The sequence below is a fragment of the Molossus molossus genome, unplaced genomic scaffold, assembly GCF_014108415.1.
Source record: "Molossus molossus isolate mMolMol1 unplaced genomic scaffold, mMolMol1.p scaffold_m16_p_8, whole genome shotgun sequence".
Taxonomy (NCBI): Eukaryota; Metazoa; Chordata; class Mammalia; order Chiroptera; family Molossidae; genus Molossus; species Molossus molossus.
The window spans coordinates 10,122,441-10,149,168 of record NW_023425402.1 but is presented as its reverse complement, the minus strand read 5'-3'; the positions used below and the strand labels follow the sequence as shown (position 1 = coordinate 10,149,168).

The window sequence follows — 26,728 nt, the reverse complement described above, 5'->3', positions numbered from 1 at the left end:
CTAGAACCGTCTTCACATATTCATTTTAGATCCCTAACATCTCGGCCCAGCTGAGGTCTCTGCCCTCCAACCCCACTCTCGGTCCTGCCTGTCCTTTGACTTTGTCTCTTAGTCATTCTGACATCTGAATCTTACTTTTCCCCAGTAGGTTCTGACTCAGTTTGCCCTTCTGACTCTCCTCTTCAAGTGTTTGAGTTTATGGGGGTACCCTAACCGTGGCCTCTATTGTGCCCCACTCGTTAGGGAAAGCCCATTCATGCAACTCAGTAACCAACTCCACAGTATTACACAAAATCATGGTCCACACTTCAAAGTAAGTTTTCCATCCCATTCTTTGAAAATCTGGATACCAAATCCACTAATTATCCTGGGAAGGATGCCAGTCAGCCAAGGGATTCTCACTACAGGGGAGTTGTGGTAACACACAATCAGAATGCATTTCAAGTGAGGCCACTAGGGGGTGCTGCATTAGCTCTTGTTGCTGAGCCTTTGTGGCATGATGTTTTAAGACAAGGCTCAGCTTCTCCAGAGGTGGGGCAGGGGGGCAGTTAATGCAGTTGGCCATTACTGCCCACTCTTTCTAGCATCAGGAATGCTTGGGCTGCTACAAATGGATCCCATCACGCCTACCATTAGATCTGCCACCAAAAGTCTCTACTGCTACTGGGCTAATCATTAAGGTCCAGCCCTGAAATTCTATCAATCATAAAACTGCACCCCAGTTGGCAAGGGTTCTGGCTCCTGGAAGAATTGAGTAACCAAGACCCTCCTCCAGGTTTATGCTCCAGTGGATTCAGAAACACTAAGTACCTTTGTGCAACAGGTAAACCAGTAAGGCCAATTTATTAATTTGACCCATGCCATTATTCTTCTAAATGGATATTTGATCCCAAGAAATCCCTAGTGTTCACAAAACACACCCATACAACGGTTTACTAAATGTAGCACCAAAAGTACAAGCAACAAAAGGAAAACTTGGTATATTAGACTTCATCAAAATGGAGAACTATCACACTTCAAAGGACACCATCACGAAAGGGAAAAGAGCCCTGATGGGGTGGCCCAGTTGACTGGAGCATCATGTCTGACCCATGCCTGCCCAGCGAAGACATCGCCACACCACGCCTGTGCACACACCCTGCACACCAGCCGACACAGAGAAGATGCCCATACATCCAGATACGACATGACTACGGGTTCTGCCAGGTCCTGCAGGTATCCCGTCTCACACTTGTTCTCTGCTAGTACAATGGTTAAGAGCAGAGGCTTTTAAGTTCACACTCTAGAAGTGGAGGCAGAATTGAAGGGGAAAAGTGAAAGTTTGCAATATGGTTTGTGTACCTGGCAGAAGATAGTAATCAGGAATAAAAAAAAAATAGGTTATAATAAAATGTAATATGGAATGAGTCACACCAACAGCGAGACAAGAGATCTAGAACAATAATTCTCAATAGTGCTATATAAAGTACTAGCTAACCAGAAAGGTGTGTTTGGGGGTGGATACTGTGACCACAATGCTTACCTTCTCCAATCTTTTGCAGAAAGCTTCAAATTTTCCAAATATATACATTTCTGAAACCTCAAAAGATTTTTCCCCTGAGGATTCTAAAATCTGTTTCCTTGTTTTATGAAAAGATGCCTGATATTCCTTAAATAGAAAAATGCAATCCTGTGGGGAAAATTAAAAGAAGGGGGAGAAAGTGTTGAGACATTTGTTTGGGAGTCAAAACTTCAAGCATTCTAGCCTCACACAGAGCTCGTCACATCAGCCACTCGATGGGGCCACTGCTGCGAACGTTAACACGTCGAGTTCTCTGCCCCGGCTGGTTTGGGTCAGTGGTCAGAGTGCCGGCGGCAGACCAAAGAGGCTTCGTGCTGGTCAAGAGCACGCACTCGGCCCTGGCCAGTTTGGCTCAGCGGTTAGAGTGTCGGCCTGCGGTCTGGAGAGACCCGGGTTCGGTTCCCGCTAAGGGCATGTACTTCGGTTGCAATTTGTCCCCGGCCCTGGTTGGGGCCATGGTTGGTCGTGCGGGTGGCAGCCACTTGATGTGTTCCTTTCACATCGATGTTTCTCTCTCTCTCTCTGTTCCCCTCTCTCCCTCCCACTCTACCAGAACAAAATGGAAAAATGTCCTCGGGTGAGGATAAAAAAAAAAAAAAAAAAAAAAAAAAAAAAAAAAAAAGCACGCACTCGGTTGCCCTCAGGTCCCCGGCCCTGGTCAGAGTCCTGCGGGAGGCAGCCAACTGATATGAGATGTTTGTTTCTCTCTCTCTCTCTTTCCCTCCCTCCCACTCTATCTGAAGATAAATAGGAAAATATCCTCCAGTGAGGATTTAAAAAAAAACAAGTTCTCTGCCTACACATCGAAAGGCCTGTGAAAATATTATCTTTTGATTTACATCATATCCTCATATTCTTCATTCTATTTTCCCTTAACTCTTATCCCTATATCAAAGTATGACATACACTATTTTACATTTTCATGGCTAATTAGAACTGCCAGGAGGCTAGAAATTTTCTCTCAATTCTGTGTATCTATTTTCAAATATCCATCAATTTAGTTGGCATCTGACTTTCAATAAGCATTCTTTATGCACAGGTATATAAACATTAATAATCTGCAATACTGATCTATCATCCAAGCAGCATTTCTCCACAGGAGATCATAAATTCTTTGAGGAGCACATTGCTGAAATCCTAATAATTGACTACAGCCATACCATTGACCCAACCAGGCTAGGAAACCCATTAGAAATTTTTTTTTTATCTTCACCTGAGGACATTTTTGCATTTTTCTTCAGATAGAGCAGGACAGAGAGAGGGAGGAAGAGTAAGAAACATCAATGGGAGAGGGACACATCAACTGGTTGCCACCCACACAACCCCAACCAGGGCCAGGGACAAACTGCAACCAAGGTACATGCCCTTAGCGGGAACCGAACCCCAGTCTCTCTGGTCCATGGGCCAATGCTCTAACCACTGAGCCAAACCGGCCAGGGTACCCATTGGAAATTTTTCAAAATATAGGACATATTTACTAACTTCCCTAACTTGGTGAAGGAAGAAGGCATTCAAGTTCAAGAAGCACAGAGAGCCCCAAATAAGAACCATTCCTGGGCTAGCAACTCTAACCAAGAAAGTAAGACTTGACAATGGTGTTTAACTTGGCTCCTCCCTGGTTCATCCAAACCCAGGAGAGGGAGCCACAAACAGCAGAACACCAACACTCACAGGGAAAGTTTGGCAGGCTCCAAAGCCCACTGTGATAGCAAAAATGGTGAAGCACAGAAACAAAAGCCAAATGAAAGAACAAGAGACCTCTACCGAAGATGAGATAAATGAGGTGCAGTTAAGCAAGTTAACGGAACTAGAATTCAGAGCCATGATCTTGAGGAAGCTCAACAGCATGTGTAAGGACATGAGTAACATGAGTAAAGACATAGAAATGTTGAAAATCAACCAGTTGGAAATTAAAAACCACCAAGAAGAAATGAAGAATGACATATCAGAAATAAAGAACACATTGGAAGGTCTAAACAGCAGAGTAGAGGAAGCTGAAGACTGGATCAGTGAATTAGAAGACAGGGTAGAAAAAAATCAACCAATCAGAAAACCAAAAGAAAAAAATAATTAAAAAACAGGAAGACAGCTTAAGAGAACTGTGGGACAACTGGAAACATAACAACATTCGCATTCATAGGCGTCCCCAAAGAAGAAGAAAATGTGCAAAGGTGAGAGAATATATTTGAAGAAATAGTGACAAAATACTTCCCTAATTTGGTGAAGGAAGAAGGCATTCGAGTTCAAGAAGCACAGAGAGCCCCAAGGAAGAAGAACCCAAACAGGCCCACACCAAGACACATAGTAATCAAAGTACCAAAAATTAAAGACAAAGAGAGAATCCTAAAAGCAGCAAGAGAGAAGCAACAGGTTACCTATAAAGGAAACCCCATAAGGCTCTCAGCTGACTTCTCCACAGAAACACTACAGGCCAGAAGGGAATGGCATGAGATAATCAAGGTCATGAAAAACAAGGATCTGAATCCAAGACTACTCTACCCAGCAAGGCTATCATTCAAAATAGAAGGTCAAATAAAGAGCTTCCCAGACCAAAAAGAAAAAGGCTAAGAGAATACATTAGCACCAAACCAGCACTGCAAGAAATGTTAAAAGGACTGCTGTAATTAGCAGGAAAAATGGGAAGAAAAATATAACCACACTACACAAAATGGCAATAAATAAGTCCACATCAATAATCACTTTAAACTCAAAATGGATAAAAGACTTCAATGTGACTCATGAATCCATAAAAATCCTACAAGAAACTGTAGGCAACAAAATTTCAGACATCATACGCAGCAGAATTTTCACTGATACATCACCTAAGGCAATAGAAATAAAGGAGAAAATGAACACATGGGACTAAATCAAACTCAAAAACTTCACAGCGAAAGATACAATCATCAAAATGGAAAGGCTACCCACTATATGGGAGAGCATAATTGCCAATGATATATCAGATAAGGGATTAATTTCCAATATTTATAGAGTGCTCATACAACTCAACAAAAGGAAGACAAAGAACCCAATTAAAAAATGGGCAGAGGCCCTGGCCGGTTTGGCTCAGCGGTTGGAGCGTCGGCCTGCGGTCCTGAGAGACCCGGGTTCGGTTCCCGCTAAGGGCGCGTACCTCGGTTGCAGTTTGTCCCCGGCCCTGGACGGTTGTGCAGGTGGCGACCACTCAATGTGTCCCTTCACGTCGATGTTTCTCTCTCTCTCTCTGTTCCTCTCTCCCCCTCCCACTCTACCTGAACAAAAAAAGGAAAAATGTCCTCAGGTGAGGATAAAAAAAAAAAAAGGGCAGAGGAGCTAAATAGACACCTCTCCAAACAGGACATACAAATGGCCAAGAGACATATGAAGAAATGCTCAACATCACTAATCATCAGAGAGATGCAAATTAAAACAACAATGAAGTATCACCTCACACCTGTCAGAATGGTCACCATCAACAAATCATCAAACAACAAGTGTTGGTGAGGGTGTGGAGAAAAGGGGACTCTAGTACACTGCTGGTGGGAATACAGACTGGTGCAGCCGCTATGGAAAACAATATAGTGTTACCGCAAAAAATTAAAAATTGAACTTCCATTTGACCCAGTGATCCCACTTCCAGGAATATACCCTAAGATGCCTGAAACACCAAACAGAAAGAATATATGTACCCCCATGTTCATAGCAGCAGTATTTACAATAGCTAAGATCTGGAATTAGCCCAAATGCCCATCAGTGGATGAATGGATAGAAAAGCAGTGGTACATACACACAATGGAGTACTATGCAGCGGTAAGAAAGAAAGATCTCTTATCCTTTGAGACGACATGGAGGGACCTGGAAAGTATTTTCCTAAGTGAAACAAGCCAAACAGAGAAAGACAAGTATCATATGATCTCACTTATTTGTGGAGTATAATGAACATAATAGTCTGAGGAATGGGGTAGTCCCAGAATGTGGAAGTAGGGTACAGACTGACATTCCCCAGAAGAGGGGGTGGTGGGGGAGAGATAAACCACAGAACTTATATGCATGTATGCATGAACAATGGACATGGACAACAAAGCTGGGGACAGGGCAGGGAGGGAGGGGGAGGGGAGAATAGTGGGGGGAAAAGGAGAAACATCTGTAACAAAAATAAATTAATTAATTTTTTAAATTGGGAAAAATATATAATAATAATAAATTCAAAAAAATGTTAAACTTTTTCAAAGCCACCAATGGACAGTTAAATCATTTTCATAATGCTATCTTTCTGGTTCTGAGTTTTCCTCCTATAAAGAATCCTTGTAATTACAACATAGATGAACCTTGAAAACATTATGCTAAGTGATTGGGTTTACTTTGATAATCCAGGATAATCTCCCCATCTAGAGGTCAGGTGATTAGCACCTTAATTTCCCCTTGTCATTTAACATAACACATTTATGGTTCCAGGGATTTTCATGTGGACATGGGGGGGGGGGGGGATTATTTCTGTCTATCACAGTCATTAAATCAGAATTTCTGAATGGGACTCAGAAATCTATACTTTTAACAAGTTCTCCAGGTAATGCCTAAAAACACTCAGATTTGTGAATAACTGGTCTCATACCTATTTCTAATAATGACACATCCCTCCCTCCTCTATCTCAATATCCAAAAGACATTACAACTCTCTTCAAGGTCCCTGTTCATTTTTCACTCGTTCAACCCAAGTTTATCTATGCCTACCATGTGTTAGGAACTCCTGAGATACCAGGATTATAGACAAGATCCCTACTCTCATGGAATATACCAACTAACTGGAATTAGTTTGCAGCACTTCCTCTTTTCCAACCAATTCTTTCATGTTGAACGATAAGGTCTTGAATAACAATTCTCATTATATCCTCCAAATTACCTAAAAAATTATCCTAAAAAATGATACAATAAAAGTTTCCCGAAAAAATCTAACAAAAAGCACATCAAACTAGAATTTTCAAAACCAAGCTTCCATTTCAAGTTCAGTCAGTAAATGGCTATTGACCTTGAGGATATCTTTTAAATTATGAGACTAAATTGCTAAATTCTTCTTTTCTTTTTAAATAATTTTATTTTTCAATTACAGTAGAGGCACAATATTATATTAGTTTCAGGTGTACAACCCCATGATTAGACTTGCAACGTGATAATCCCAATGAATCCAGTACCCACCTAGCACCATACACTATAATTATTACAATATTATTGACTATATTCCCTATGCTATACTTTACATCCCTCTGACTATTTTCTGTAACCACCTATTTGTACTTCTTAACCCCTTCAATTTTTTCACCCAGTTCCCCAACCCCCGTCCCATTTGGCAATCTGCAGTTTGTTCTCTGTATCTACAAGTTTGTTTCTGTCTGGCTTGTTCATTTATTTTGTTTTTTAGATTCCACATGTAAGTGAAATCATAAAGTGTTTTTCTTTCTCTGTCTGACTCATTTCACTCAGCACAATACCCTCTAGGCCCATCCATATTATTGCAGATGGCAAGATTTCACTGTTTATGGCTGAATCATATTCCATTGTATATATGTACCACTTCTTTATCCATCCATGTCTTGATGGACACCCAGGTTGCTTCCATATTGTGGCTATTGTAAATAATGTTACAATGGACATATGGATATATGTGTCTTTTTGATATAATGTTTTGGATTTATTTTGATAAATACCTAGAAGTGGAAGTGGTGGGACCTTCTTTGTCTCTTATTATAGTCTTTGTTTTAAAGTCTATTTTGTCTAGCATAAGTAGTACTATCCCAGCTTTTGTTTATTTGTTTCTGTTTTTATGAAATATGTTTTTCCAGTCCTTTCCTTTCAGTCTGTGTGTGTCTTTGCATCGGAGGTGTCTCTTGTAGGCAGCATATGTAAGGATTTGTTTTGTTACTCATTCAGTCACCATGTCTTTTGATTAAAGCATTTACTCTACTTGCATTGAAAGTAATTGTTGATAGATAAGTATTTATTGCCATTTTATTTTATTATGCATATTTTTTATCTCTCTCTCTCTCTCTTTTTTTTTTTAAACTTAAAGAAGACCCTTTAACATTTCTTATAATACTGGTTTGGTGGTGATGAACTCCTTTAGCTTTTTTTTGTCTGGATAGCTCTTTATCTGTCCTTTGATTCTAAACAGTAGCTTTGCTGGGTAGAGTAATGTTAATTGTAGGTCCTTTCTTTTCAACACTTTGAATATTTCTTGCTAATCTCTTCTGGCCTGCAAAGTTTCTGTTGAGAAACCAACTGACAGTCTTATGGGAGCTCCCTTGTACATAACTAATTGCTTTTCTTTTTGTGTTTTTCAGCTTCTTTGTGTTTAACCTTTGGCATTTTAATTATGGTGTGTCTTAGTATGGACCTCTGGGTTCAATTTTGTTTGGGATTCTCTGAGCTTCCTGGACTTGTATGTTTATTTACTTTACCAGGTTAAGAATGTTTTCCATCATTATTTTTACAATAGGTTTTCAATTCCTTGCTCTCTCTTTTCTCCTTTCAGTACCCCGTCTTCCCCCACCCCCCGCCATGATATTAATGTTGGTAAACTTGAAGTTTCCCAGAGGCTCTTTATACTATCCTCATTTTTTAAATTTATTTTTCTTTTTGTTATTCTGATTGGGTGTTCTTTGTTTTCTTATCTTCCATATCACTGATTTGATCTTCTGCTTCATCTATTCTACTGTCGATTCTCTGTAATGTATTCCTCATTTCATTTCTTGTATTCTTCATTTCTGACCAGTTCTTTTTTTATGTTTTCTATCTCCATTACTATGTTTCCTATCTCTCTGCTGAACTTCTCATTAAGTTCTTCTATGCTTCCCCTAAGTTCATCAAGCATCTTTATAACCAGTGTAGATTGCTTGTCATCATTTTTCTTAGTTCTTTTCCTGAAGTTTTGTTCTTTTTTTCCATTTGGGACCTATATCTTTGTCTCCTCATTTTGGCTGCCTCCTTGTGTCTGTTTCTGTGTATTAGGTAGAGCTGATACATCTCCAGGTCTTGGTAGAGTGGCTTTATGTAGTAGGTGTTCTGTAGGGCCCAATGGCATAGCCACCCTGATCACATGAGGTGGGCACAACAGGTGCACCCTCCTGTTATAGTTGGGCCCTGATTGCTATTAGCTCATCAGTAGGACTTGTATCAGTGGGGCTCTGGTGCCTGCTTAGTCAGCCCCTTGAATGAGTCATTCATGGAGGTGATTGTGGGATGCTTCAGCATGGTTCTTGGCTCTTTTGTCATAAATTAGTTGTCCATATATGTGTGAGTTTTCTTTCTGGGTTCTCAATTCTGTTCCATTGTTCTGTGTGTCTCTTTTTCTGCCAATATCATATTATTTTAATTACTACAGTTTTGCAGTATAGTTTGAAATCATAGAGTGTAATACCTCTGACTTTATTCTTTGTTTTCTCAGAATTGCTTTGGCTATTTAGGGTCTTTTGTAGTTCCATACATATCAGGAGATATATATATATATATATATATATATATATATGTGTGTGTGTGTGTGTGTGTAAAAAATGCCGTTGGGATTACACTAAATCTGTAGGTTGTTTTAGTAATATGGACATTTTAATAATGTTAGTTCTTTCAATCCATAAGTACAAAATATTTTTCCATTTCTTTCTGTTGTCTTCAATTTCTTTCAACTATACCTTATAGCTTTCATAGTACAAATCTTTCAATTCCTTGCTAAAATTTATTCCTAGGTATTTTATTCTTCAGTTTTATTTATTTTATTATTGTTATTTTGTTGTTAATCCTCATCTGAGGATATTTTTTCCATTGATTTTTAAAGAGAGTAGAAAGGAGGGAGGAGGAGAGACAGAGCATGAGAAACATTGATGTGAGAGAGACACATTGATTGGTTGCCTCCTGCACACTTCCCAGCAGGGCCGGGAATCGAACCTGTGACCCTTTGGTGCACTGGCCAACACTCCAAATGCTGAGCCATACCTGCTAGGGTCAGTTTTATTTTTTAAATGCACACAAAGCAAAGATTATTATTAAGTCACTTTGCAGCTCTGTTTGCATTAAGCACTTTCTCTTGAGCATCTTTCTTTGCTTTTACCCTCTCAGCAAGTTGTGCATGGTCATTTCGGGTACTGCTTTTTTCCTCCTGTCAGGCACTACTGTTATTTTTTCCTCTCATCTTTCAGCTGTATTTATTGGATAGGTTTTCAAAGTGTGTTCCAAAAGCTTTTTTTTTTCCTGGTGCCTAAGAGGTGAAATCTGTGCATGGATTTTCAAATTGTTCTGAAGGTGTAGTATTGTCAGCTTGAGGCATGACTACATAATGTGTCATTTTTTGATGAGGGTGGAGTTTTGCAGACTTTTCTTTGGCAGTTCTTTTGACTCCAGAACAAGGATGTGTACTCACGTAATTGGTGATCATTTCCCATCTTGAATTTGTTCCAGCAAGAAAGAGGTTCACAGCTTTAATTAGTAATGGCAGATCGATCCTCTCCTGACCGATTTTTCCTGCCATTTCCACCTTATCTGCATTCTTAGACGTTTGTCACATACAATCCTTGCTTCCACTTTCTCTCTTCTAATTTGCTCATTTATTACTCATGTTTTACCAGAGCAGCCACCCTGCTTCTTTTGTAGATAATAACGTGTTTCATCTAAGTACTGTAAGCTAGCAAGTTTGAGCTTATCACAAAGCCTTTTCACTTCATCATTTAAACCTGCTCCCTCATTACTAGAAAAGTGAATTTCGAAGTTTTGGCTGCCTTTCCCTTTTCTATGGAGATATAATTGACATATAACATTATATTATTTTCATCTACAACACAATGATTTGATATCGCCTTTCCCTTCTAGTGGCTTTGTTTCTGAATATCTTTTTCCTTCTTTGCCGATAATGTTTGTCTAATGTCCTTTTTTTTCTCCTTAGCAACCCAAGCAGCTTCTAATTCAGCTTGTCTTTTTCTTTAGCTTCTTGATTCTTCCATTTTCCTTCTGCTTTTGCTTTCTTCTCTGCTTCTGTGTGCATTATCGACCACTGTTCCTTTCCTTTCTTTTCCTTTGCGCCCTATGACTCTGTTCAGCTTTTCATCTTTCTCTTCTCATCATGACATTTTGCCTTTTCTTCTTCATTTAAATAAAATTCATTTAAATAAATTCTCTCCAAGAATAAAAATTATACCAGAAGGAATAAAATGTCTCTACATCTTCAAATAGTAAATTCATATCACCAAGTTTAGAAACTTCTCTTTGTTTTGGACTATTTGTTCTTGGCCTCACTTTTAGAAGGAAATGAGGTGGAGGTATCAAAAGTAAGATCTACACTTTTAAATTCTCCATTTCCACCAGCTGCTTTTGGTGATGTTTTCAAACCACTGCTTTATGAGCTGTTTTGGTCTGTCTCTGTGTAACTTGGCATCATACATGGCCAACTCCAAGAACCACTTAATGATCCTGGGTCTTCCAGTGTTTGGGATCAGGTGTTTTCAGCAAAGGCACTATCCTAACTGTAATTTTTCATCTTTTGTTTCTCCTGATAACTCTTTCTCACCCTGCAGAGTTCCGGTGGTCAGAGCACAGCAGTACGTTCTTGGTGAAGGGCAGTGGGCATCCTTTCTGGGTCCACCTCCCAGTCCCAGTCTCGTGCCTGAGCTCACAACACTCAGGAACCAGCACGTGAAGACAGCCAATAATCATTTTTAGTTGAAGCCTTCCTGGTGTGGTTATTTCTTTCAGACTTTTAAAATACAGATCACTTTAATTTTCTCCAAATTTTTCTATAGAATAAAAAAGGGGGAAATACTTCCTTCCCCTCCTCCACCCCTACTCACCTGAAACCTCAGTGCAAAAACACTGACAAGGACAGTCTGAGGAAGGAAAATTACAGGTTGTCTCCCTCATAAATGTTGTTGTAACAAATCCTAATCAGGACTGCAGCAAAATGAAGTTGAGTTTATCCTATGAGTATTAGATTGCTTCATTTTAGAAAACCTAAAAATTTCATCCATCACATTAACAGATTGAGGAGAAAGATCTTATAAGCATCTCGAAAAATATGTGCAGAAAAAAATGTTTTTCTAAACTCATTCACAACTTTAAAAAAAATATCTCCTTGAACTAAAACTAGGAATAAAATCAACACTGCATTTAAAATGCACGAAAGCACCCTGGCCGGTTTGGCTCAGTGGTTAGAGTGTCAGTCCATGGACCAAAGAGCCACGGATTCGATTCCGGTCAAGGGCATGTACCTTGGTTGCAGTTCGGTCCCTGGCCCTGGTTGAGGTCATGTGGGAGGCAACCAATCGATGTGTCTCTCTCACATCGATGTTTCTCTCCCTTCCTCCCTCCCACTCTATCTGAAGATAAATGGAAAAATATCCTCGGGTGAGGATTAAAACACACACACACACACACACAAGCATCAGACTAAATGAGGAAATGTTAGAGACATTCAATTTCAAAAGAAGATCAAAATCAGATGCCATCACTGTGTCTATTTAAGGATATGGGGCAGTCCTAGCCGATGTAAAAAGGTAAGAAAATGAAATTTGCAAGGGTTGGATGAGAGGGGGGGACAGAGTATATGACATGGTAACAAGAGGTGTCTCATAAAGGCAGCCATGGAGAAGATGGGGATTAAATTACACCCTAAAGAGATCACTAAATATAAATAAATTTTTTTCTAAACTCATGCTCCTCTGTTCAGTGTTTTACCTAAACTAACATGCTTTGTGCATGAAGAAAGTAAACAAAATTGGGCCAGATGGTGAAAGCTTTACTTTACGAAAATAAAAATACTTATACAAACCTTAATTTTCTTCAGTACAAGTGGTGTTTCCTGATCCCATACATGATTTAATCCTCCATCAGTAATATAGGCTTTAGATGCTGTCACCATTTGATTTGTTACCTAAAATAAATATTAGTCCAAAATAAATATAGAGAAATAAAATTTTTAAAATTTTTTTAATTTTTTAAAATCCCAAGCATAAAAATGATAAACAGTAAACTTAAGGAATGAATTAATCACAATATACAAAACACAAAGAAATATACATTCCTGTCAAAACAAAAAATAAAATGAAGTCACATTTACCTATAACATTTAAGTCAATGTAATTGGGGCCATACATCCCAAAATCAACTGTATTTTACACTTGTCTATTTCTCCTCTAATTAGGTCTTGATCCAGTCTAAGTGTGATTCTTGAACAATGCAAACCAAATATCAAGTTAACCACCTCTCACATCCCCCAAAATAGTGAAAAAATCAAAATAGCATCAAATTTCTCATCAATAATACTGTATAGTGGACAGCAATATCTTCAAAGTTCCAGGAGAAAATTACACTGAACTTAGAATTCCAGTCACACTAGTATTTGAGTGGTAGGACAAGATGAAGCCATGTTCAGACATGTGGGAATTCAAGAGGTTCACTGAAAGATTTCACTTGAGAATTTTTTTCAGCAAACGAAGTAATGGGACATCTGGTCAAGGTGGTGTCGTAGGTAAATGTGGTATCGCTTTCTCCCACAACCACATCAAAAATACACCTAAACTATAGAACAACCATCATTCAAACCGCCTGACATGGAGCTGAATGGAAGTCCTACAACTACGGAATTAAAGAAGCAGCTGCATCAAGACTGGTAGGAGGGGCGGAGGCACAGACTGGCCGGTCCCACACCCACGTGTGGCGGATATAAATCAGGGGGGATACCTCGCCTGGGAAGGTCCTCCCTGAGGAGTAAGGGGTCCCTGTCCCACACCAGGAGCCCAGCTCAGGGTTCCAGTGCCAGGAAGAGAAGTCCCCAAAACTTCTGGCTGGAAAAACCAGCGGGAACTGAGGCTGAGGGAGGCTGAGGCTGCAGGAGCCCCAGGCAATTCCTCTTAAAGGACCCACACACGGATGTACTCTGACTCACACCCTTCAGGCACCAGCATGGGGGAGGCAGCTTGAAAGGCACCAGAGACACAGGGAAGAACTGAGTTGTTTGGCATCAGGGCAAGAGCTGTAGGGCAGCTTTCTCCTGGACAGCTGTGCTGGTGGAGGCCATTCTTCCTATGGTGAGCCCTTCCCCCACGGGACCAGAAGATGGTCACCATATCTGGGACTCCAGCAACCTGGCTCATGCTGTTTGCCCCACCCTGGTGATTCCCTGAGGCCCTGCTCCACCCAAATTTCAGGTCCACCCAAGCTGTTGCCAGTGGCTTTACCATAGGAATGGCCTGTCTTGGTTCCTGCTACAGATTTTCCTAAATTCTCTCAAACAAGCAGCATCTGGTCTCAGCAAGCCCCATGCCTCTCACTAAGTGGCCCCAGGCCTGGCACTAGGAGCAGCCAGCCTTGGTTCACAACTTGGTTTTTCCTGGGCACCTCCAAGCCCAGCACAAGAAGCAGCCATCAGCAGATCACTTTGCAGCTTATGCCTGGTGGCCCTGGGTAAACAAAGGTAGTGGCTGACCTTGTCCCAGAGCCAGCACACCCAGAAGACAGCTTCAGACCACCACCCAACCACCTCCACAAGTAACACACTCAAGGAATAAACTCAGTGGGTACCAGAGCCCTGCTGAATAAGTCTTGCTCTGTGTGCTGGGTCCCTGCACAGCTGATCCTCCAAGGTAGTCAGAGGTCGGTGATCAGTGGGCACAGCCAGTCCTTGCAGCTGATCAGCCTGAGTAAATCCCTCCCTTTGATGTGCCAACAGCAATAAGGACTCAATTACAACAGAAGGGTGTACAATCCACACAAGGGATGTACCTTGAGGGCCCAGCTGGTGTGACCAGGGGGGCTGTACTACTGGGCCCTACAGGACACCTACTACAATAGGCCACCCTAAGAAGCCTAGGAGACATAGCAATTCTACCTAATATATAGAAACAAACACAAGGAGGCAGCCAAAATGAGGAGACAAAGAAACATGTCCCAAATGAAAGAACAGAACAAAACTCTAAGAAAAGAACTAAACAAAATGGATATAAGCAATTTAACAGATGCAGAGTTCAAAACACTGCTTATAAAGATGCTCGGTGAACTTAGTGAGGGCCTCAAGAACATAAAAAAGGATCAGCCAGAAATGAAGAATGCACAATGAGAAATGAAAGAGACACTAACTGAAATAAAGAATAATTTATAGGGAATCAATAGTAGAGTGGGTAAAGCCAAGAAGCAAACCATCAATATGGAATATAAAGAAGAAAAAAACATCTAATCAGAACAGCAGAAAGAAAAAAAATCCAATAAAATAAGGACTGTGTAAGGAGTCTCTGGGACAACTTCAAACGTACCAACATGCACATCATTGGGTGCCAGAAGGAGAAGGGAGAGAGCAAGACATTAAAAACACATTTAAAAAAATTATGATAGAAAACTTCCCTAACTTGGTGAAGGAAACAGACATACAAGTCCAGGTAGCAAGATATACAGTCCCAAACAAGATGAACCCCAAAAGGCCCACACCAAGACACATCATAATCAAAATGCAAAAGGTTCAAGACAAAGAGAGAATCTTAAAAGCAGCAAGAAAAAAGCAGTTAGTTACCTACAATGGAGCTCCCATAAGGCTGTCAGATGATTTCTCAAAAGAAATTTTGCAGACTAAAAGGGAGTGGCAAAAAATAGTCAAAGTGATGAAAAGCAACAACATACAACCAAGATTGCTCTATCCTGCAAAGCTGTCATTTAGAATCGATGGACATATAGTTTCCCAGACGAGAAAAAGCTAAAGGAGTTCATCACCACCAAAGCAGTATTATATGAAATGTTGAAGAGTCTTCTTGAAGAAAAAGAAGGTAAAAATATGGACAATAAAACAGCAATAAATACATATCTATCAACAATCGAATCTACAAACAAAATGAACAAGCAGAACAGAAACAGACTCATAGATACAGAAAACATTTTGTTGGTTGCCAGATGGGAGGGGGTTGGGGGAATGGGTGAAAAAGGTGAAGGGATTGAGAAATACAAATTGGTTGTTAGACTGACAAACCTCAAAGGGAAGGTGGTGCAGAGAGATAAACCAAAGAAATTATATGCATATATGTATAACCAATGGACACAGACAATAGTGTGGGGAAGGCAGGAGCAGGGAGGAGGGATCAATGGGGGAAAAGGAGGGACATCTATAATACATTCAACAATAAAGATAAGTTTAAATTTAAAAAGAAGTAATGAATTGCCCTGGTCTGGTAGCTCAGTTGGTTAGAGCATTGTACTGACACACCAAGGTTGCTAGTTCAACCCCTGTTCAGGGCACATACAAGAAGCAAACAAATCTGGCCAGTGTGGCTTAGTGGACTGAGCATCCGCTCATGGACTGAGAGGTCCCAGTTCAATTCCTGGTCAGGGTACATGCCCGGATTGTGGGCTTGATCCCCAATAAGGGGCATGCAGAAGGCAGCCAACCGATGTCTCTCATCAATGTTTTTCTCTCTCCCTCTCTCTAAAAAAAATCAATAAAATATATTTTAAAAAAAGAAGCAACCACACTGGCCAGTTTTGCTCAGCGGTTAGAGCATCGGCCCGTGGACCAAAGAGTCACGAGTTTGATTTTGGTCAAAGGCACATACCTTGACTGCAGTTTGTCCCCAGCCCTGGTGGGGGTTGTGTGGAAAGCAACCAGTCGATGTGTCTCTCTCAGTTGATGTTTTTCTCTCTCTTCCTCCCTCCCCCTCTGTCTGAAGATAAAGAGAAAAAAAACATATCCTCGGGTAAGGATTTGGAAAAAAAAAAAAAAAGAAGCAATCAATGAATGCACAAACAATTGGAACAACAGAGCGGTGTTTCTTTCTTTTCTCAAAAATCAATAAATTAAAGAAAAAAGAAGTAATGAATCCACAATCGAAAAAATGTAGAAATCACAAAACAAAGGAGGTCAAAGAAATTAACACTACTTAGATTTCAGTCTGAATACTTATTGATTCATGATGCTGAAACAATATGAAGAGTAATATGGAACTCGAAATCTCAATGCGAGACACAAACAGCAGGAAGGAGGGAGACAGTGGCCGGGAAAGGGAAGAACCCTAAGGTTCTTGTCTCGATGAGGACACAGACCATGATTAAATCTATCCTTTGATTTCAAACAAAAGTTGAAATGTGAATGTTACTTATATCCTGCTTGAATCATTTACAAAGAAATTCTATTCATATGTTTCTTGGATGATTTTTCAAATGATTTAAAATAATGAACCATGAGGCATTACAAGAGATTTGTCACAAACCACCGCGCTGGTGGGGGTAGCTAACGAACCTTGTCAATGGTGGACACAAATCTTAACTCTTGAGTGAAACTACTTGGAATGGATAAATTAGAGAGTCGTCAGCTACATTCACACAAAAAGCCTGGCGGCTTACCTCTGACTTGGAGAAAAGTGCCCATTCAGTGAAGTGCAGCTGGTGCCAGCGAACACCTTTCTTTCCTGGTCACTGGAAGCATTAAAATGCGGAACTCCGAGAGCGCCCGCCCGGACTCCCCTGCCCTTCCTGGCTCAGAGGGGGCACCATTAGCTCTCTCACGGAGTTACACGGGTGACTTCTCCCCTTGAAAACTTACCTTGATAAACAACGAGGTCATTCTCTCTGAGGTATTATAATACCTGGACACACTGTGAATCATCCTGATGGCATTAATCAAATTTTGTATTCCGTGGGCCATGGAAACCTAAAATTGAAATATATCAAGTGAATTCCATCACGTATTTATAGTTTTAAAAACCAATATCCTATCATGTTCAAAACTCTAACCATACATAAAATAATATGACATTGTAATATTAAAGTCAACTTTTGCTGCATGCAGTGTGGTATCTGGACTGGACCCCGGAGCAGGAAGGGACACCAGTTTGGACAAACGTGCCAAGGGAATTCAAGACATTAACAGGAGAAACTGGGTGGAGAGAATTTGGTATTATTGTTGCTTAAAAGTTTATTTAAAAACAAAATTTTAGAGGTGAAATTGATTTTAAGGATTAATATAGTTCAAGCAGCTCTTTTTAGAGGTGAAGAAACTGACAGCTTGAGGTGACTTACTTAGGTCAGAAAGCTAGTAGTTAAAAGCAGAGATTACACTAGGACTCGTTTCCACGTATTCAAGTCAATTCACCTTTCAGCAAACATACCATGTGCCACTAGGTTCTGAGAATATTGGGTGAAATCCAAACCTAAGGAACCAATGTGGAGGAGGCCATGGCAGAGCGGAAGAGACGCACACAAACAAGTTACACAAGCAGAACAGCACAGAGTAGAGCAGAAAAAGCGCAAACAGATAAAAGCATCGCTAATGTAAACTGAATGCTTACTATGTGCCGGGCACTAGACAGAGAGCTTTACCTAGTCATTTATGCTGACCATGAGCATTTAAGGTAGGTTTCGTTTCATCGCAGCTAAGACATCACTGATTGCAAGACTGTACTGTACTATTACTTACATGATACTGAGAAAGGTAAAAAAAAAACAAAAAAAAAACCCAGGGTGGGTTATCTCATTCCCACACAAAACAAATGACCAAATGGCTACAGCACCTCTGTAAAGGTAAACACGAGATAAAGGAGCCATGGAGAAAATGACAGAAACGAACCTTGTATGTGCCAACCCCACCCCTGTGGAAGGAAGGAAAACAAATTCCCCCGAGAATGTGTACCACAAGCTGGTACTCATTCACTGCAGTCTGAATTCACGCCAGTGGCACAAAACAAAAAGAAAAGACAACATCACCCTTCAAGGAGAGAACGAATGATCTACGGTGGTGTCATCACACCCACAATGATTCATAAAACTTGACTGACTGTAAGATGTGCTCTGAGTACAGAGATGTTAAAATATATTTTTAAAAATGTTTTGGAACCTATAAAATAAAATACTTTAATTCCTATTTTGCACATGAGAAAATAGAGAGAGAGGGACATTAAGTCCCAAGGCTGTAACATAAGCACAGCTATAGGCCTGAGATTTCTGAGACCTGCTTTTCCCAGATGCAAATCACATGGAAGAACAGATAAGGTCAATGGCATTCCCGCTCTCGAGGAGCATGCTTTTCCATTGTTAGGACAATATAAATATATAAAAGATTTTTAAGTGGTGATAGAATAAATAAAACCAGGAAGAACAATTACTAATTCATGTACTATATGTCCTAGGTATGAGGTGTAACAATGACATAATTAAATCAGTTGTATGTGGCTTATGAAAATTAACATTATTTCATAGTTAACCTTGTATGTCATAATTCATATTATATGCTATCTGTAGATTTTTTTAAAAGGATCCTAATAACAATGTGCTCAGGAGTCCCTGCCACCCTCAACAAGGCAGGACTACAAAGTACCCCTAACTCCAATGAAGAAGGCTCATGGTTAGCATCAATGGACCCATCAGGAAAATATCCTTAATCTGAATTTTAAACATCATTATTTATCACAGAAGCTCCTTGAGTGCACAGTACTTACCCATTTATACACAGTACTGAAGATTATTATATATGTACAATAGACAATAGTAGATGCACCTAAAGTACAATACCAGGATGATAAAATAAAACATTAAGCATAAAATTCATAAAATGTATCAACAAGAAATGGAAGCATGAGTCCTCTGCACTTTTCCTGCTCAAATGACAGTGACAAACTAAACAGAAACTGCTGGTTGCTTTTTCAAAAGAATAAGGAAAATGAGAAAAAAAGAACTTGTCTAACTACAAAAATAGTGGGTGGAAGAGAGGGAAGCAATTATGACTCAATACTATTAGCACTTCTCTAACTTCAGAAGAAAATGTTTGAAACATTCCTACATCAGAGAATGTGAAAAGCTCAATAATAATAAAATAATAGTAATAATAATAATAATAATGTATGTCCGTGGCCAGAACAATTGAACAAAGTTTTATAAAGTACTAGGATGGAAACAACACAACTAAAAGACTTGAAAATTATGTGAATTTAAGCAAGTCTGTTGAACCAAGAAGTTGAAATCAGTATTCCTTAAAATTTAGAGGTCTTGACAACAATAAAAAGCACTGTATCTTTTTTTCCTAAGTTTATTTTTTTATGATGAAAAGCTGTAACTATAAAAGTGAAGAGAATAGTCTAATGATCACCTATCCCCATCGCCATATTTGACAAATGTTAACATATCACTATATTCGCTTCATCTATCATCTTTTTTTTTTAATCCTCACCCGAGGACATTTTTCCATATTTTGTTCAGATAGAGTGGGAGGGAGGGAGAGAGAGAGAAACATCGATGTGAAAGGGACACATCAAGTGGTTGCCACCCACACAACCCAACCAGGGCTGGGGACAAACCGCAACCGAGGTACATGCCCTTAGCGGGAACTGAACCCAGGTCTCTCCGGACCGAAGGTCAATGCTCTAAATGCTGAGCCAAACTGGCCAGGGCCATCTGTTATCTTTTACATCAAGAACCAGGACATCAAGTCCTTCCACAGTAGGCATTACATGTATGTGTATTTAATATTTGCTTCTTCAACTCTTGTAACCTCAAATGCTTGTGACATGTGATAATTCTAACTTTACTGAGACACAAATTTCAATTGCACATGTTATAAAGCTGAAGAATTGAGTCACTGAGCTAGAGTGAGCCAAGCAATAACCATAGTTCTCTACCGCCATGTAATCTGGGATTTTTTACTCATGGTCATATACACAGAAATACCTAAGATGTTCTTATGTGAAACATATTTTTTAAAGGTTCCCAACAGAAGTCCAGTTGCTGGTACAAGGAGCAGAAGTGAACAGAAAGTGAAGTTTAAGAAAGTCATAATTCTTTGTAAACAACAACAAAGTGAATACTTCCATCATCTCTTTATGGACACCATTAAAAGACTATTTCTGAGAAGTGTTCCTACCCTCTTTCATAGTGCTTCCTGAAGCATGATGGATTCCCCCTTGGCAGTAAGAATTGCACCTGCCCGAACTCCCAGCCCACCTTTCCCTCCCCACCCACATCAAATTCCTTGGCTACCAATAGCCTCTTGGGATGGGTATGAACTGTCCCTACACATCCCTCATCTCCAAATCTAAGTCATATGAGACATTGACTCTTCTCCTTTCCCTGCCTCTAGGATGAAACCAGCATTTACTCTACCCAAAAAAAAAGGTTGGTCAACCATGCCACATGGCCAATGGTGCCATGTATTTGGAGGATTTGACTATCTCTTCAAAAATTAGAATGGAGAATGCTGAACATGTGTATCAGACTTTAATATAAATTACTTTGAGAGCATTTTAACTTAGAGAATACCTTGAAGAGGCAGCAAAGTGAAGTAGAAAAAAAAATACAACCTATAATGCCAAAGACAGCTGGAATTCAAACTCAGTCCCATGACTTACACTTGTAGAAATGCTCAAGTTCAGTTTCCTAGTCTTTAAAATGAGGACTGTTGTGAATATAGAATGAAAATATATGGAAATGCTTGCAGTGCCTGTAATGAAAGGTCAAGATTCTTAAGACTGTGGACATCTTTATAACTACAACTGCCCACCCTGGCCAGTTTGGCTCAGCAGTTAGAGGATCAGCCCAGGGACCAGAGAGTCCCGGGTTCAGTTCCCACTAAGGGCACGTACCTCAGTCGCAGTTTGTCCCTGGCCTGGTTGGGGTCGTGTGGGTGGCAGCCAGTCGATGTATCTCTCTCACATTGATGTTTCTCTCTCTCTTCACCCCTCTCTCCCTTCTGCTCTATCTGAAGATAAATGCAAAACAAACAAACAAAAAAACTTTCCTCGAGTGAGAATAAAAAAAAAACTACAACTGCCCAAAGTTCTCAACAAATACTAGTTTCCTTGATTTTCACTCTTTCTAAAGAAAGGATAGAAGGTTCTCTTTAGTTTTGATATTTCAAATGAAACATTATAAAATGCCAGATAATTTATGAATAAAAAAGTAATATAAACGAGAAAAATAAGAGCAAGTGGTGGTGCTAATACGTCCTTGAAAGGTACTCTGTAGAAACACTGTAAGAAAAGTAGGTGAAATTAGAAGAGGGCCTGTCCTGCGTCACTGACTAGCGGAGTGATGCTGCAAAGTCACTGCGTTGTCATGAGTTTTGATTCCCTAATCTCTAAACTGGGAGGTGCCTCCTAGAAGGCCCCGCTGATGTTCATCTTCATGGTATTCACACTCTTCTGCAATGCCCTTCTCCTGAGTGTGCACTGGCCTTCCTGACTTTCTTCTGAGGAACAGAATACAACAGAAATGGTGGGATGTCACTTGTGAGATAACTAATATATTTGTCTTGCTTTAATTCACAAATGAGGTCATACTTATAATGATGCTATATATTTAAATGTGAGTTAAAATAAATACAGTTTTAATTCATTATAGATAATGTAATAGGGAAATGAATCTTTTAAATAACTTTTCTGCAATATAAAATAAGTTTTTCCCACACACACATCTTAAGTTATTCTTAAATGCAGTAATTTTTAAAACTACACTTGTAAAAGCATACTTACTAGATCATAGTTATAGAGAGGTTGACACACTTTTTCTAGAGTGTACAAATATCTGACATTATCTTTTGATTCATTTGCTGTATCTGTGATTCTTGCATCCAAATCACGCCAATTCTAAGGGAAAAAATGTATAAGAATTCTATGACACATCCGAATATATGAGTGTGCTAAAGTTTAATAAAAAAATTCAAGCTGCCATCTTTAATCATACACACACACACATACACACACTAAAGTAGTATATACATAAAGGTGATTGATATATCTTTTTATTATATTATTTAAGACTTAAAGTTATAAACACTTTAAATGATGTACTAAAACTGAAGATTCATTCCATTAGTTATTAACATGCTGTCTGTGGGCTTAAATTGGATCTGCTTCTATTTGGAGTGACTTGTCTAAGTTTTTTTACTTTATTCTGTGTATTCACAAGCATGGGTCAAGTTATGAAAACAGAACATTATTCCAAAGTGAACTTTTCATATCCAGCAAGAATGTGCAGAGATGTTCAGGGACCGAGGTAGATTGCCTCCTAGAACCAATACAAAATAATTTCTGAATTTTTTAAATGGGGGAAAGATATAAACAGCCAATTCACAAGAAATACAAATAGCTAATAGAATTTAAAAGGTGATCAACTTCACTATTAATAAGGAAAAGGCAAATACAATAAGCCATTTTTCACATGTCAGATTGGAGGAAAAACATGTAACTGATAATAAGAAGAGTCATCCCTCATTTATCGCGGTCAATCCGTTCCAAACTCTAGTGGTTACACCTGGCGTTGAAGGATTCCTGGGGTGCTCGAATACATAGGCCTACAGTCCATACATACAGTAACTTTAATTGTAATTGTAATACAGGGGTGTATAATTGACTCAGACAACTGAACGCACGTTGTATCATTTTCACTGTCTCGATCAACTTTTTAATGCATGTATTTGAAAAAACCACGATAGAGTGAAGCCGGGAAAGTCGAAGCGTGAAGTGGCGAGGGACGACTATATTGACAACATTGTGGAGTATACACCCTAGATAAATACTTGCATGTATGCATACAGAACTTTCAACTACAGCAATGTGTGTGAACACATAGAAAAGAAACAATTTTCCTCAAAAAACTGAACACAGAGTTAGCACGTGACCCAGAAATGCACTCTGCGACTCATCTCCACGCTAAAGCTTGTGCGAGATCGTTCACGGCAGTGTTGTTCACAACAGCCAAAAAATGGAAACAACCCAAACGCCCATAAACTGATAAACCAAATGTAGAATCACCTACAATGACCTATTATTCAGCTGTGAAAAGGAATAAAATGCTGATACATGCTACAACATGGAAAAACCTTAGAAACATTCTGCTAAGTGAAAGAAGCCAGTAAAAACAATTCCATTTAATAAAATGTCCAAAAAAGGCAAATAGAGATACAAAGTAGACTGGCAGTTACTCAGGCCCGGGATCAGGGGAGGGAGACGGAGGGAGATGGGAGGTGGCAGCTAAAGTGTATGGGGCTTCTTTTCGAAGTGACTAAACTGTCTAAAATTGATTATGGTAATGGCTGCACAACTCCGAGAATATATGAAAAAACACTGCATTGTACACTTTAAATGGGAGAAATGAACAGTATGTGAATTATATGTCAAGACTTGGGAAAAAAGAAAGAAAACTGTCTTCCATGTTTATCTATAAAAAGGAAAATGATTAGATAAAACCTGGTATATTAACATTCTGGAAAACTACACAGCTTGATCCCACAGGCATAACTTTCTAAGGAAGACATGCTATTTGGGGAGAGGAAGTTGAAGAATAATACATCATGACACTATGTTATAAAAGGATAGAAACACAAAACTATTTAATTTCATATATATGTAGTGTACTCATATATAAATATCACAGAAGATGTATTTAAAAGATCCAACAAATAAAAAAACTGTGGTTGTTTCTATATACATATCATTCTGGAATAGGAGTTATGGGGTGGGAGAGTGTGTGATTGAGAGAGACTTGTTTTAACTCAGAGGTGAAGGGTGGTGGGGGAGGATGAGTGGATAACGGGGGGTCAATTATATGGTGACATATAATTGAGACTAGACTTTGGGTGGTGAGCACACAATGCAATATACAGATGATGTATTATAGAATTGTATACTTGAAACTTATATAATGTTATTACCCAATGTTACCCCAATTAACTTAATTTTTAAAAAGAGACACTTGTTTTATCTGCACTGTTCAATTTTTTTTACAATAGAATCATGCATTATTTGTTATAAATTTTGTTTTATATTTTGTTATAAATATATTTTTTTTTAAGGAAGAGTAAAGAAAAAGAAAAGGAACTGGAAAGAAACAAGCCAAAGTGTTAATAAAGATGACCTCTAAGGAAAAAGGTAAAATAGTGGGAATGAGATGTATGATGAGAGGGCATTTTTGCTTTCGACTTTCTATATAGTTCTTTACCTCAACGAGCCTCTGGTGATTTACAATTTCAAGAACAATTTTTAAATAAATGGCAATCATCCCATAGTAGTAATGTCAGAACTGGTGTGTGAAATATTGAGGACTAAAATCTTCATTTCTATACTTCCTTTTCCACTTCTGGAAGTAACTGTAGTATATGAGAAAGCCTTTCTCAAAGTTTAAAACTTCTACATACATGATTGCCATATATGATGCAAAGCAGCAGTTCAAGAAGGGAACTTTCCCGTGGGTTGTTTCGAACTATACCAAACTTTAAATACAAGACCTTTTACCTTTAACAGTTTGGAGTGTGCAAGATTAAGCACGTTTATGACAGCCTTACAACTTGGTCCTTTAATCTGTTCAATGATATAATTGAACTTGGCTGACATCCGTTTCCAATGCTCCAATTCAGTGAGTGGACCTGAGTCATCAGCTTCTTTTCTCATCTGTTCACTCTCAATAAGTACCTGCAATCAAAAAAGTTCACAGAATATAGAATGTTACTTTCTTCTAAAGGCTCATTACTTTAATCTTTTCAAAGGAAGCTAAAAGCATAAATGACATTCAATATTGAAGAATGTTTAAAACTGTTAGCAAACTAAGAATAGATGGAAACTTCTTTAACATGATAAATAGTACCTAGCTACCAAAAACTACAGCAAACATACTTAAAGGTGAAATTTTAGAAAATATTACTTTAAACCAAGAACAAGATAATTTGGCCACTATCACCACCCACTTCCAGTCAACCTGGTAATGAAGATGCCAAAACAAGATAGGTAAAGAAAAGCATCCCAGTGAAAATTGGAAATGAAAGCCCTGGCCGGTTTGGCTCAGCAGTTAGAGCATCAGCCTATGAACCAAAAAATTGTGGGTTCTATTCCAGTCAAGGACACATACCTCGGTTGCAGTTCATCCCAGCCCTGGTTGGGGTCATGCGGGAGGCAACCAGTTAATATGTCCCTCTCACATCCATGTTTCTCTCTCTCCCCATTCTCTCTTCTCTCTCCTTCCCTCCCACTCTATCTGAAGATAAATAGAAATATATCCTCAGGTGAGGATTAAAAAATAAAATTTAATTTAATTTAATTTTAAAATATCTAAAGACAAACCTTTACAATTAATAACAATGAGGTTGTTGCATGTGTATATAAATAAAAGTAGCATTTCAAAAGCATTTATTTATAACTATATAATAATCTAAATATATAAATATAAAAATACAGAATTTGCTATAGCAAATAATAACCATGATGAGATATCTAGAGATTAACAAAAGATGTGCAAAATATTTCTGGAGGCCCTGGCCAGTTTGGCTCAGCGGTTAGAGCGTTGGCCTGCGGTCTGGAGAGACCCGGGTTCGGTTCCCGCTAAGGGCATGTACTTCGGTTGCAGTTTGTCCCCGGCCCTGGTTGGTCGTGCGGGTGGCAGCCACTCGATGTGTCCCTTCACGTCGATGTTTCTCTCTCTCTCTCTCCCTCTCCCTTCCTCTCTCTCCCTCCCACTCTATCTGTACAAAAAATGGAAAAATATCCTCGGGTGAGGATAAAAAAAAAAAAAAAATTTCTGGAGAAAATTAGAAAAGTTGCTTCTGGCACACAAAAGAAGATGGAGAGATATACCGTGTTCATGGATAGGAAAATTCAATACTATAAAGATGGCACTTTTCTCTAACTTACTAAATATATTCAATGAAGTTGCATTTAAAATCTCAAAAGGGTCTTTGATGATACTTGCCAAACTAGTCTTAAAATTAATTTGAAAAAACAATTAACCAGAAATAATCAATGCAACTTCTAAGAAAAATAAAGAGGCTTGCCATACCAAATGCTGATTTAGTAAAAAAAAAAATCTACATAAATAAAAGCATCATGGTATAAGTACAAAAACAAATAAGTAGACCAGTGAGATTTAAAAAGGGGGGGGGTCCCAGAAACTTGATGTGTAACAGAAGGAATATTACAAATTTGTTAGAAAAAATGGACTATTAAATAAACACTTCTGGGACAAATTAGCTGACTATGTGGAAAAAAGATAAAATTAGATTCCTACCTCACATTACACCCACACATAAAAATAATTCCAGATGGATTAAAAACATAAATGTTAAAAACAAAATGGTAAAACTTTTAAAGAAAATATAGAAGATCAGAGTGAAAACGATAAAAAAAATCATGAAACAATATCATAATTGTCTTCCACTGGGGGAAGAAAAACAAATTGAAATTGGGAAGAGGAATGCCGGGGGTATTATAA

At 38.9% G+C, this 26,728-nt stretch overlaps 1 protein-coding gene across 1 annotated transcript in view; it reads right to left on the bottom strand.

Moving 5' to 3' along the window:
* The window catches only part of DNAH8 (dynein axonemal heavy chain 8), a 295,615-nt gene that overhangs the window by 251,499 nt on the left and 17,388 nt on the right, over window positions 1–26,728 (bottom strand). Inside the window, exons 5-9 of the mRNA XM_036248715.1 lie at window positions 24,763–24,939; window positions 22,003–22,116; window positions 17,088–17,195; window positions 12,339–12,440; window positions 1,523–1,669 (exon numbers count right to left, since the gene is read on the bottom strand). Of these exons, the coding sequence (XP_036104608.1) occupies window positions 1,523–1,669; window positions 12,339–12,440; window positions 17,088–17,195; window positions 22,003–22,116; window positions 24,763–24,939 (648 nt within the window). The remainder of the gene's footprint in view (window positions 1–1,522; window positions 1,670–12,338; window positions 12,441–17,087; window positions 17,196–22,002; window positions 22,117–24,762; window positions 24,940–26,728) is intronic.